Here is a 13,125-nt window from a genome sequence, read left to right on the forward strand (position 1 = left end):
TAGCGACTGCAAATTCTGTAGCGCTGTACAATGGAATAAACAACTCCTAGTTTATGGAATAAGAATATACCTGGCGAGTAAAAATGCTATCCCCCCCCCCCAGATTTTTGGGGGTTCCTACGCCCATGGCTGCACATGTCCCGTTTACATATGTTAAACATGAAAGTTTCGACCATGGCAGAATGGTGATGGTTAAAGGACTCTTAGGTCATAATATGGTGACATTTGTGAATCTATATTTACCTAATAAACAACAATGTGAATCAATAAGAGGATACATATGTTCAATAGACAATTTTGCAGAAGGCATTTTAATCATGGGTGGTGACCTCAACATCTTCCTTGACTCTACACTAGACACCACCTCAGGTACAAGCACCTATCAATTATTAGCACAACAACAGATACATCATATTCTCGACCAATCACAACTTTGCGATTGCTGGCGAGTGACTCATCCAAATATGAGATACTACTCATTTTACTCTCACGCTACTAGAACGTATTCCAGGATAGACTTATCCTTTCTCCCATATAGATTTCTCCACCTGGTCCAATCATGTTCATACGTCCGTATCACATGGCCGGAACATGCGCCCCTGTCCCATGTCATTTGAATACCATCTATTCTGATCAAATCCTTCCAATGGAAACTAAATGACTTGCTTCTAAATGACCCAAACATTGCATCCAAAGTAAAAGTAGCCTTGCACCATTATTTCACTGAAAATAGCACCCCATCGGTGACCCCTGTCATCATGTGGGAGGCTCATAAGTGTGTAATCCGGGGACTTTTTATAGATTTGGCCTCCAGACGTACGAAAGTTAGAGAGGCCCAAATTGATACATTAACGAAAAAGATTAGACAATAAGAGGAATCACATAAATTTAGTGGACAAATGCTCCACAACAACTAAACATACCAACCAAATGCAAAATACCTCTCCCTAAGTTCCCCTTCTACTCCCAAGGGGGAAAATGTAGTGGCATGCTAGCTAGTGCCCTAAAAAAAAAAAAAAAATCTATAAAAGCCGCCTTTATTGCCAAGATTAAAAAAAAAAAAAAAATCCTCAGGAGAAACCACTCAAGTACTGCAAGAGATCATGGACATGTTCCATACAAATTATTCTACCTTATATAATTTAAGGGAGTAACCCCCCTCAGATGTAGAGATAACTACCTCCCTTTCCACCAAATACACCAAACCTTACTGAGCAATGTCGTCAGCACCTTAGATACACCCATTACTCACGAGGAATTTAAACTGGCGGTAAAAAATACACTGATATGAAAAAGCTATGGCTCCACAGCTAAATATTATAAGACCTTCCTACACTCCCTTTCTCCAGGCTTTCAACTACCTGGCCACAACTAGCACATTACCTGATTCAGCTTTAAAAGCCCACATCACCCTCCTGTCAAAGCCCGGAAAGGACCCCATGGTATGTGGCAATTTCCACCAGATCTCATTAATCAATACTGATCTGAAGATTTTTACGAAAACATTAGCAAATCACCTACATCTATTGCTGCAACTACTTATACACCCAGACTACCCCAAATTTGTGCCACACAGGAAAGCTAAAAATAACACTAATAAATTGCTTAATTTGATCCACACCCCAGACATCATAGCATAAACCTTGCAATTGACGCAAGCATTTGACAGGGTGGACCGGGCACTACTATCTGTTATACTCTGCGCATATGAATTTGGACCCCACTGGATAAAGGGGATACAAGCCATTTACTCTTGCACCACAGCCAAGTTATGCATCAACAGCCAACTCTCTCAATCTGTACAAATAAGGAATGGCACAAGACAGGGGTGCCCTCTGTCCCTATTATTATTCATTCTAATCCTGGAAACCTTCCTGCAGGGTATTAGATATCATTCACACATTCAGGGAGTACTAAGCAAACAAAGGGAATACAAGGTCTCTCCTTTGCGGATGACCAGCCTTTTTACGATCTCTGACCCTATATCCTCTATGGCACCAATAATAGAGGAATTAACTTTATACCACCAAGTCTCTAATTTCCAAGTAAACTACCTCAAAAGCTCAAAATCCCAGTTCAACTGGATTAGTAGAATAAACATATTAAAAATGAATACTTTACCAAAAATTATATTTTTGCTCCAGGTTCTCCACATTGCCCTACCAAAGTCCTTCTTCTCAGGCGATCAAGCACAGCGTTTATATGGGGCAACAAACACCCACGACTAGCTTACCGCACCCTAACTCGACACAAATTAAGAGGGGGACTGGGTCTTACAGACATGAAATTATACCACTAAGCTGTAACATTTCCCCTCTCTGGGGAAAGAGAGGTTCACCCACTGGAACCTGGAGCCTTGTCGTAGGTCCAGGGTGGGTACGAGACGGCGAGACCCCAACCAAGCTCAGGCGGTTTGTGGGGTATGCAGTAGTATAGTACCTGGTGTGGTGGTGATGTTCATTGGTGAGCGCTAGGAGCATCCTTCTACGGTCCAACCCTCAGCTAGCCTGGGGGAGCCGTGAGAATAATAGAGGTTAACAGAGGTTAGCAGGCCAATTCCCATAGTGATCAGGACTTGAAAACTGCACTAACTGGTCTTTCTTATACACCACGAAGCGATTTAATTTATGTTCGTGAATACTTAGACATATGTTTACTGATGTTGGTATATTGAATTTAATATTTTGGACAAACAATGTCCTGTAATATTTTGACAAATAGTGGTATGTAATTTTTTGGATGACCAATAAAAAAAATAAAAAATGAAGAACTGATAAGTAAACATGCAGGAAGAATTGAGGTTTCTGAGCCATTGATACTAGCTAGCTCCTGGATTATTTGCACTATCCTCCTGAGTGTTTTTTTTTTTTTTTTTCTTCCTGACAGTTTTCTATATAGGTTTTAGTGAATCCCTATTGTTCCAGTTTGCAGCTACCTAGTACTAGTCCTACTCCCACTCCCCTGTTTGTTACATTAGGTATACCAGATTTACTTGCTCTGATAAGTAAACATGTCAACATGTCAATAACATACAATACTATCCATAAAAACAAATACATAAATAATAAATAAGTACTTACCCGGTACCACATAAATATTAGCTTAAATGCATTTTCATTGGAGCAAGAGCCACAGGACATTGTTATGACTTGATTTAAGCCTTTAGGACCGATCTAAAATAAATAAATAAAGTGTTTGTTCATATTATTGCAATAATCCCCTGTGTAAAAATAAAAAAACAAGCATATTTATCAAACATATACTTTCTTCCAGAATTGGAAATAATTATTTTGACAACACATTGATATATAGATATATATATATATATATATATATATATATATATATTTGTGTAAGGGGCAAAGTACTTGTATAAGAAGTGAGACTTCAGTAAGAAATGGGAATAGTATAAAAGAGCAAGTCGGTTGTGGTGTGCCGATACCGACGATACGGTAGGCCTGTAAATAAAGAGGGCCCACCAAGTAGTATGAGAGTAAAGGAAAAATGGAAAGAAAAGAAAGAGAAAAGTGTTGAAATGAGGAGTGGGTGGGAGGGGCATTCAGACGCTGACCTTGATCGGTAAGGAGTCAGGTAAGGGGTGTAGCTTATATAGGGGGTTGAGTTAACTTAAGCCCCTCCCACAAATACAGGCCAAATGGCCTTACTACTTGTGTAAGGGGCAAAGTACTTGTATAAGAAGTGAGACTTCAGTAAGAAATGGGAATAGTATAAAAGAGCAAGTCGGTTGTGGTGTGCCGATACCGACGATACGGTAGGCCTGTAAATAAAGAGGGCAAAAATGAATAACAAAAGATTTATTACAGTCAACAATATATACAATTTATCCAGATATGGCTTTAAAAGCATTTCTTAATTCTTGTGTTGGCTTGGGGATATATGTAGTATAGGCAGATGATTTCCAACGTCCCAATGCCTTGATGACGTGTACTGGTACGTTTGCGCTGGATGCGGTGGAGGCTGCTCCTATGCGAAATGAGTGACCAGAGTAGTGGGAAGGTTTGAGACCCAGCATTGTTAGCAGGGATCGTATATATCTCATGAATGCCGTGGTGGTGAGTACTGTGTGTTGTAGTTGGAATAATGGTTGTGAGGGTAGTGCTGTGGTGTTGAGAAGATAGGAGTCTAAGGCTGCTACTGGACACCATTTGTTTAGGGTAGGGTAATATGTGATTTCTACTGGGGGCGCATGTTGGCTTGTCTTTGATTGGGGTAAAGAGAGTATGTAGTGGTCGCCATGTTTTATAAGGTGTTTGTGTAGCAGGCACCTATCTTTTTGGTCAGTTGTGACAGTGGTGAACTCCCTTGGCCTGAGGAATCCGTAGAAGGCTGTATACATGGCTGTTTTAATGACTGTGTTTGCGGTAGTGTGGAAAGGTCTGGAATCTAATAGGTCGGATAATGACTGGAAAAGTTATATGTCAATGGGTAAGCGTTGTGGTGGTCGTGGAGGTACGGATTTCTGTATACCTCTGAGTATAATTTTTACCTGGTATGATGACATGAAGCTCTGTGTGTTAGGTTTTATGGTTAGTATGTGGTGTTGTATGCCGGTAAGATATAGTTTAATTGTGTTATATGATAAGTGTAATTTGAGGTGGCAAAAGGAAGCAAAAGCTATGACAGATGACATGACAAAAGGTTGTGATATGTTGTGATCTGCCAGAAATCTATTATACAGTGTGAAGGCTCTGTTGTATGTCGCTTGAGTGTTGTGTGATAGTGCTAATGTGGCTAGATCCCTGCTATGCTCCATTATAATGTCTAGTCCATGGTTAGTTGTGAGAACGGGGGTGCTACTGTGGCTGCTTGAGCTGCTGACGGGTGTGCTTGACGAAAGTCCTGAAATTTAAAACGAGACAGGCTGTCAGCTGCTACATTACTAATACCTGGTACATGAAAGCAAACCAAGTAGAAGTTGTGACATGCTGCCAACCACGTGAGCCTTCTAAGAAACCTCATAATTGTAAGGGATGATGAACGGCCTTTGTTTATTATGTGACATGTGGCTTGGTTATCTGAGTGACAGCGAACAGACAAGCCTGACCATTGATGTCCCCATGCCACCGCAGCTGCCACGATAGGGTAGATCTCAAAGAGGGCTGAGGTTGTGAAAAACCCTTTAATGTCACGGACTTCTTCTGGCCATGCGCCCCAAAGCCATTTGGTACCGAAGATGGCTGAAAAACCTTTGTTAGATGCTGCGTCTGACCATACGGTTGGTGACGTCTCTGATAAGGCGGGGAGGAACAGACTTTTACCGTTCCAGCTGGTCAAGAACCTCCTCCACATCTGTAGGTCTGCTGTGGCTTGTGGGTCCATGGACAGTCTGTGGTTCTCGTGTTGAAAGTGGGGAAAAAGACAAAGTAGTCTGGATATGAAGGCCCTTCCTTGAGGGATGATGCGCATGGCGAAGTTTAATGAACCTATAAGGGACTGGAGTTCCTTACGGTTGCATGTACCCAGAAAAATTTAGTGGTTTATGCTATTGATGATGTTGTCGACTTTGTCGGGTGGTAAGCTTGCTTGCATGGATGCCGAATCCAGTTGTATCCCCAGAAATGTTATGATGGTGTCAGGACCTTCAGTTTTCTTGAGGGATACCGGGACACCCAAGTGGTGAAATAGATTAAGGGCTTCTTTGAGGCTGCTGGGCGGAAGTTCGTTCCCTTCTATCATTAGGAAGTCGTCGAGGTAATGGATGACCATGGGGCATCTTGAGATGTTCAGAAGTAACCAGCAAAGGGTTTCAGCGAAAGTGTCAAAAATCTTTGGGCTGCTTTTTGACCCAAAGGTTAAGCGGGAGAAGAAATAGTACTTGTCTGCCCATTTAATACCATGTAGGTGCCAGAGTGTAGGGTGGATTGGTAGTAGTTTGAAGGCATTCGTAATGTCTGTTTTACTTAACCAAGCTCCAACCCCAGTCTGTGTGATGGCTGTAATGGCGTGATCGATGGTGGCGTATTGAAGGGAAAATTCCTCGGAGGGAATGAGGGAGTTGAGACTTGGGGTAGGGGAGGTATGAGGGGCTGAAAGATCAATAATGAGTCTTTGCTTGAGGGAAGTTTTACCCGTGACAATCCCGATGGGGTTTGTACGCCATGATGTAAATGGTGGGGTTAAGAATGGACCGAACACGAACCCTTCTGCCAATTCTTGGGCTATTAGGGTATCTACTGCTGTTGGGTTCTGGTTTGCCGACTGTAAATTTGGGCATTCTAGTTGGCCAGTGGGCATGTGTAGGATGCCTGTGTGGAACCCTTCGTTGAATCCTGTAACAAGAAAATCTACCAGGTGTCTGGATGGGTGGTTGGCTAGTAGTGCTGCTAGAACATCAATGTTAACAGACGTTAGGTAGGGTTTAGGATACATTTTATTAGGGCACATGGATTTGGCATGTGCCCTGAAACATTGAGAACAAATGTGCAACAATCTACATGCACTGAAACTACATGTGCCACCATTAAAGTTATTGCAAATTTGTGATTTGCCGAAGAAAATTATAGGACGGCCCAGCTTGTCTCTGGCGTTCCTTCCTGTTTTTCCGGCGTAGCCAGTGTTGGGAGCTTGGCTGTGGTCGTCTGCAGTGCTGGAACAAAAATTTGTGGTGTGTGTCGTAGAAGAACATGATACACAAGCCGGTGTCTTGAGCCCTGCAAAGTGTCTGCAGAAGATTTCTGTGTCTAGCCTGCTCCAATTGATACGGGTACCATACTGGGAAAACGCGCCAGCCACTTTGGTGGAAAATGACCTGTGATAATCGTAAAAGGCTGACCCGCCGTATTTGTTACCAAGGTCCACCAGCTTGTGCATGTAACGGTCGAATTCTTCTCTTCTAGTAGGGTACACTTCACACATAACATCTCTGAAAATACCAAATGCTAATACAAATTCCGGGATGGTCAGTTTACGGTTCAACCTGGAGTCTTTAGATCTGACCACCACCGATACCTCATCATACATGTAGGTTTTGTTTTCTACCACATCCTGGGAGGCAATTAGTAAGGATGCTAAGTTGACATCTTTGCCCTCCAGGATGTCTTTCTTGATGTGGGCTGGGATAGTGTGTGCGGGATCAACGTCATGGGTATCTGAAGTGTTACCGTTTCCCGTGGTCACTGGTACGACTGGTGTCGTTTGAGCGGTGTCGGGAAGGCCTGCCTTGGTAAGGGCTGTGGTCACCGCCTCGAGGTTAGCCAGTCTGTCGTTGACCTTGCCCATGGAGCTCATGAGTGAGGTCAGCATAGCCTGGATGTCTCCCGATCTGGTGGTGCTGGGGCCTTCCCCTGCTTCCGTGTTATTCGTTGATGTGTTAAGGAGTCGAAATAATTCCGCTTTCCTTGCCGTAGCAGGGTAGGGAATTTGCCGTCTCCTTAACTCGGTGGTGATGCGTGGTATTGTCCAGGATCTGATTGACGCTGGACTGGTCATATCTCCCCTGTGAGAAGGTGTCTCGCCCATAGCTGGGGAACTAGGGAGCGATAGCCCTTCACCACTGGCATGAGACATGTTTAACTAAAAATAAAAGTAAAATTATTATTATTTGAACCGGGTGTTTTAGTACTGGCTTGCTAGCTATGCCGTAAGGCGAAACGATTATTCCTCAGTTGGTGGCTGGTGAGGCCCTGCTAGTGCCAAGTGGCTTGAGAGGCTCTATCTATGCGTTGGCGCGATGGAGTTTTTTATGTGGCCACTGATTGTGGTGGCCGATTGATGGCCTCTCTGTGAATTAATATCAGAAAAAGGGAAAGGGAGTGACTGGTGAGGCCCTCTCTATAAAACATGCGAGGCGGCTAGCTCACGTGTGGCTCGAGGGATGTATGCCTCTGAGTATGAGGCGGGGTGTTGGCCTCGCGGGACCGCTAAACCGAAGCATAATGTCAAGAGGGAGATACAACGTTATTGGCCCCTAAGACCCTATCTGCCAGTACTTTATCTATTTATGGGGGTAGGATTTGGATAACCTGTGAGCAGGTGTACGTACCTGGTGGTCTATTTAAAGATTTCTAGACAATCCGTTTAGGTGGCAGTAGATACCTGCAACTGAATAGATGGAGACCGTATGAAAATAAATAAACCACTTATTTTTTAATGTAAAGCCAATCGTCAAAATTTTATTGAGTGGTATGACGAACAATCGTGCCATATGGCCCGTATGTGGTATGTTGAGAGATTGTTCCTGACGTATGTAAAAACACGTTAGTGTCAGGATGTGTATATGAAAGTCTGTGAGTAATTGTATCATCTTTATGTGAATAAATGCTGTACTGTAAAATAACCTGTAGGTGGCGCTGTGGTTATGTGCAGCATGTATTTTGTACAGAATGATTTGTGAAGTGATAAAAGTGTGACAAATGGATTTAAAATGAAGTTTAATCATAACCAATATGAAGCTGTGTTATGTATACTTAACAAAATTGAGTTTTTTAAAAATGTGGTTGGAACAAGGGAATCATGTGATCGGCGCTATGATTGCACTGGCAGCGTGAATTTTAATTGAAAATGAAAAAGGGGGGATGTGATCGGGCGTCTGTATGGAGGAATTGTGGGAAATGTAGTTCCGGCGTGGAATTGTTGAGCCGCCTGGTGTTTGCTATGCTCACTCCAACAGGTATGGGAGAAATTTAACCGTTATGTGACCTTTAGTATGAGCAGTGGCGTACTAAGGGGGGGGCGGGGGGGGGCGGTCCGCCCCGGGTGCCACTCAGCAAGGGGGTGCCAGGTTCTGTACCTCCTGCTCTCCCGCAGCTCCGGCAGACCGGCGCTCAGTCAGTGAGTCAGAGCACAAGGAGGGGATTCCCAGCCTGTGTTCTGATTCACACTGAGCTGCAGGGAGGCTATTTCGGAGTGTACCAGCAGGGGGAGCAGAACCAGGTTGCTCCCCCGCGGTCACTCTGTACAGATCCCCTGCACCTGCTGCCTGCCTGGGAAGGAGCTGCTGCCCATGCACCCTTCTAAATGGTAAGTAACTATTATACCCCCCCTGCCCTATACCCCATTGCCATTATAACCCCCCTGCCATTAAATCACCCCCACCCCTGCCCTATACCCCCCCCTGCCATTAAATCACCCCCACCCCTGCCCTATACCCCCCCCTGCCATTAAATCAATCACCCCCCTGCCATTATATCACCCCCCCTGCCATTATATCACCCCCCCTGCCATTAAATCACCCCCCCTGCCATTATATCACCACCCCCCTGCCCTATACCCCCTGCCATTAAATCACCCCCCTGCCATTATAACCCCCCTCCCTGCCCTGTACCCCCTGCCATTATATCACCACCCCCTGCCATTATAATCCCCCTCCCTGCCCTGTACCCCCCTGCCATTATATCACCACCCCCTGCCATTATAACCCCCCTCCCTGCCCTGTACCCCCCTGCCATTATATCACCACCCCCTGCCATTAAAACCCCCCTCCCTGCCCTGTACCCCCTGCCATTATATCACCCCACCTGCCCTATACCCCCCTGCCATTATATCACCCCCCCGCCATTATATCACCCCCCCTGCCCTATACCCACCTGCCATTAAATCACCCCCCCTGCCATTATATCACCACCCCCTGCCCTATACCCCCTGCCATTAAATCACCCCCCTGCCATTATAACCCCCCTCCCTGCCCTGTACCCCCTGCCATTATATCACCACCCCCTGCCATTATAACCCCCCTCCCTGCCCTGTACCCCCTGCCATTATATCACCACCCCCTGCCATTAAAACCCCCCTCCCTGCACTATACCCCCTGCCATTATATCACCCCACCTGCCCTATACCCCCCTGCCATTATATCACCACCCCTCCTGCCCTATACCCCCCTGCCATTATACCGCCACCCTCCCTGTCCTGTACCCCCCTGCCATTATATCACCCCCTGCCATTATATCACCCCCCCTGCCATTATATCACCCCCCCTGCCCTATACCCCCCTGCCATTAAATCACCCCCCGCCATTATATCACCACCACCCCGCCCTATACCCCCCTGCCATTAAATCACCCCCTGCCATTATATCACCACCCCCCTTGCCCTATACCCCCTGCCATTAAATCACCCCCTGCCATTATAACCCCCCTCCCTGCCCTGTACCCCCCTGCCATTATATCACCACCCCCTGCCATTATAACCCCCCTCCCTGCCCTGTACCCCCTGCCATTATATCACCACCCCCTGCCATTATAACCCCCCTCCCTGCCCTGTACCCCCTGCCATTATATCACCCCCACTGCCCTATACCCCCTGCCATTATATCACCCCACCTGCCCTATACCCCCCTGCCATTATATCACCACCCCCCTGCCCTATACCCCCCTGCCATTATACCGCCACCCTCCCTGCCCTGTACCCCCCTGCCATTATACCACGACCCTCCCTGCCCTGTACCCCCCTGCCATTATACCACCACCCTCCCTGCCCTATACCCCCCTGCCATTATACCACCACCCTCCCTGCCCTATACCCCCCTGCCATTATATCACCCCCCTACCCTATACCCCCTGCCATTATACCACCACCCTCCCTGCCCTATACCCCCTGCCATTATATCACCCCCGCCCAAACCCCCCCTGACATTATATCACCACCCCCCGCCCTATACCCACTGCCATTATACCACCACCCTCCCTGCCCTATACCCCACACGGCCATTATACCCCCACCCTCCCTGCCATTATAATCCCCCCTGCCATAATAATCCCCCTGCCCTATACCCCCACCTCCCTGCCATTATAACACCCCCCTCCCTATACCCCCCGCCATTATACTCCCACCCCTTTACCCCCACACCGCCTGCCCTATACTCCCACCTCACTGCCATTATAACCCCCCTGCCATTATACTCCAACCCCTCCTGCCCTATACCCCACCTCACTGCCATTATAACCCCAGAGCAGCCACCAAATGGTGAAACAGACCCTGCTGATCCTGCACCCTCCTAAATGGTAAGGTACTACTATACCCCCCTGCCCTATAATCCCCCTGCCATTATAACCCCACCCCCCTGCCCTATATCCCCCACCCTCCGTGCCATTATACCCTCACCCTCCCTGCCCTATTCCCCCATGCAATATCACACACGAAGTCCCAGACCCCAATCTACTCCGACCCACCCAGGCACATACAACTGTTCCCCTACTGTCACATAGACACATTACACACAGGCTCACATTCACAAATTACATATGCAGTCACACACAATGCACATACATACGCTGTCACAAACACATTTTTTTACACAAGGGACAAGGACAGATATATTCTGGGAGGCAGTGAGGTTAATGCGCGCCCTGCAGTGAACCGGCAGCTGGGATAAGATGGCATCGTCATTACTACTGGGAGCACAAGTGAGATGTGCAGGAAGAGCGCCCAGCAGCAACCGTTAATCACCATGGGGAAGATCCAAGAGCAAGGTAGGGAAGCTGGGTGGACATCTTAATTACTAAATGTGTGTAAGAATGTGATTTTTGTGTGTGTATCTCTGTCGTTAAGTGTGTGTTTATTGTGATTGTGTGTCTGTGATTAGGTGTATGTCTGGGATTGTGTGTGTATTTATATACACACACACAACCACAGATGTACAAGTCTGTGTGTATATAAATGTGTATGTGTTTAGTAGATAGCTCCCTTATTTGGTGTCCTTAAATATGTCAATCCCACATAAGGATAACAAATACGGGAGTTATCTACTAAACAACTGAAAGATTAAAATTAAGTAAAAGGCTTTTACATTTTGATCTTTTAGCAGTTTAGTAGATATTTTCCTAAATGTATGCTCTTATGTGAGATTTCCATATTTAAATATGCTAAATTAGGGTGCTCTTTAGATCTAAATATGGCAATCTCACATAGGGATATCAAATAGAGGAGTTATCTGCTATACAAAGATCGAAGTTTAGAGGTGTCAGCCAGCGCAGAACAGGAAATCTGGGTGGCTAGTATGAATTATATGCAAATGTGTTGTCTGATTGTGTGTATATATTTGTGTATGTGTATATGTGCATACATCTTAGCATTTTGCCAACACTACACACAAGCACACCACTGCATTCAAACAACACTACAAACACACCTTTAAAATATCACCATGTTTTTGATATAACCACACCACTGCCCTATACTGCCAACATTACACACAAATGCATGCCTGCATTCAAACGCCAACACTACACACCCCTACATTCACTCACACATTTTCCATACAAAAACCCATGCTTACATTTACATTTACATTTAGAAGCACAAACACTGCTCAGTGCTACATTCATTGTAAAAAAAAATTGGGTGTTTTTTTACATTTTAGGGGGGGGGGGTGCCATAAGGAGGATCCGCCCCGGGTGCCAAATGCTCTAGGTACGCCCCTGAGTATGAGTTTGAGTGTAAGAATTATGGGGTATGTAGTTCCGGCGTGGAAGTAGATCCGGCCGTTCGTGAGTGTATGTTGTCCTCTGATACATCTGCTAAAAGGTATGTGGGAAAGTGAAACATTAAAGTACGACTTTATATATATGAGTGAAACCGTGAGGACTAGGTATCAGGGGTTTGTTCCTCGTCCGTCGGGCAACATGGGGTTTGTATGTACGAGGGTATTTTATAAATGAGTAAAATACCAATCGGGCTTATCTTAGTATGTGGAAAAAACCTGTAACAGCGTTTTGTATGCCCGGACCGGACTGGGGTTTTAAATAGCAGGGTGATATGGCTAACAGGCAGATAGTAGGAAAATAGCAAATATGTGCTGTACCAAGGTGAACCGTTATAACCGGAAAGTTATGTAATGGTTGAAAATTAGTTTGTTGTGCGTCTGACCGCACGGCCGTATAACTGTGTGTACCAATGTATTTTTTGGTGAAAATAGCCGTGCTGCATGCCAGTAAGGAAACGTGTGGTACATGTGCAGAGGAGGCCGTGTACACGTTTGAAACCGGGAGATTTAAACTGGGTGAAACAGTACAGTGAGGACCTGAACCGTATTTGATGCCGTGGGCCTTGCTGCCCGGCGTAACGGTTAGGTCTACTTACTGTTTCACAGTCACTAGGACGCGATCCGCGGCGATAGGAAATACAGAAGCTGCTCCAAAGGAAATCTGCAGAGGGATTCCTGGAACC

General features: G+C 45.6%; 1 protein-coding gene across 1 annotated transcript in view; it reads right to left on the reverse strand.

The window, feature by feature from the left end:
- LOC134571702 (4-aminobutyrate aminotransferase, mitochondrial-like) overlaps window positions 1–13,125 on the reverse strand; it is a 965,679-nt gene that overhangs the window by 555,623 nt on the left and 396,931 nt on the right. The window contains exon 8 of the mRNA XM_063430224.1: window positions 3,081–3,173. Coding sequence (XP_063286294.1) covers window positions 3,081–3,173 — 93 coding nt within the window. The remainder of the gene's footprint in view (window positions 1–3,080; window positions 3,174–13,125) is intronic.

This window comes from Pelobates fuscus, chromosome 8 (assembly GCF_036172605.1).
Source record: "Pelobates fuscus isolate aPelFus1 chromosome 8, aPelFus1.pri, whole genome shotgun sequence".
In the NCBI taxonomy this organism is placed as follows: domain Eukaryota; kingdom Metazoa; phylum Chordata; class Amphibia; order Anura; family Pelobatidae; genus Pelobates; species Pelobates fuscus.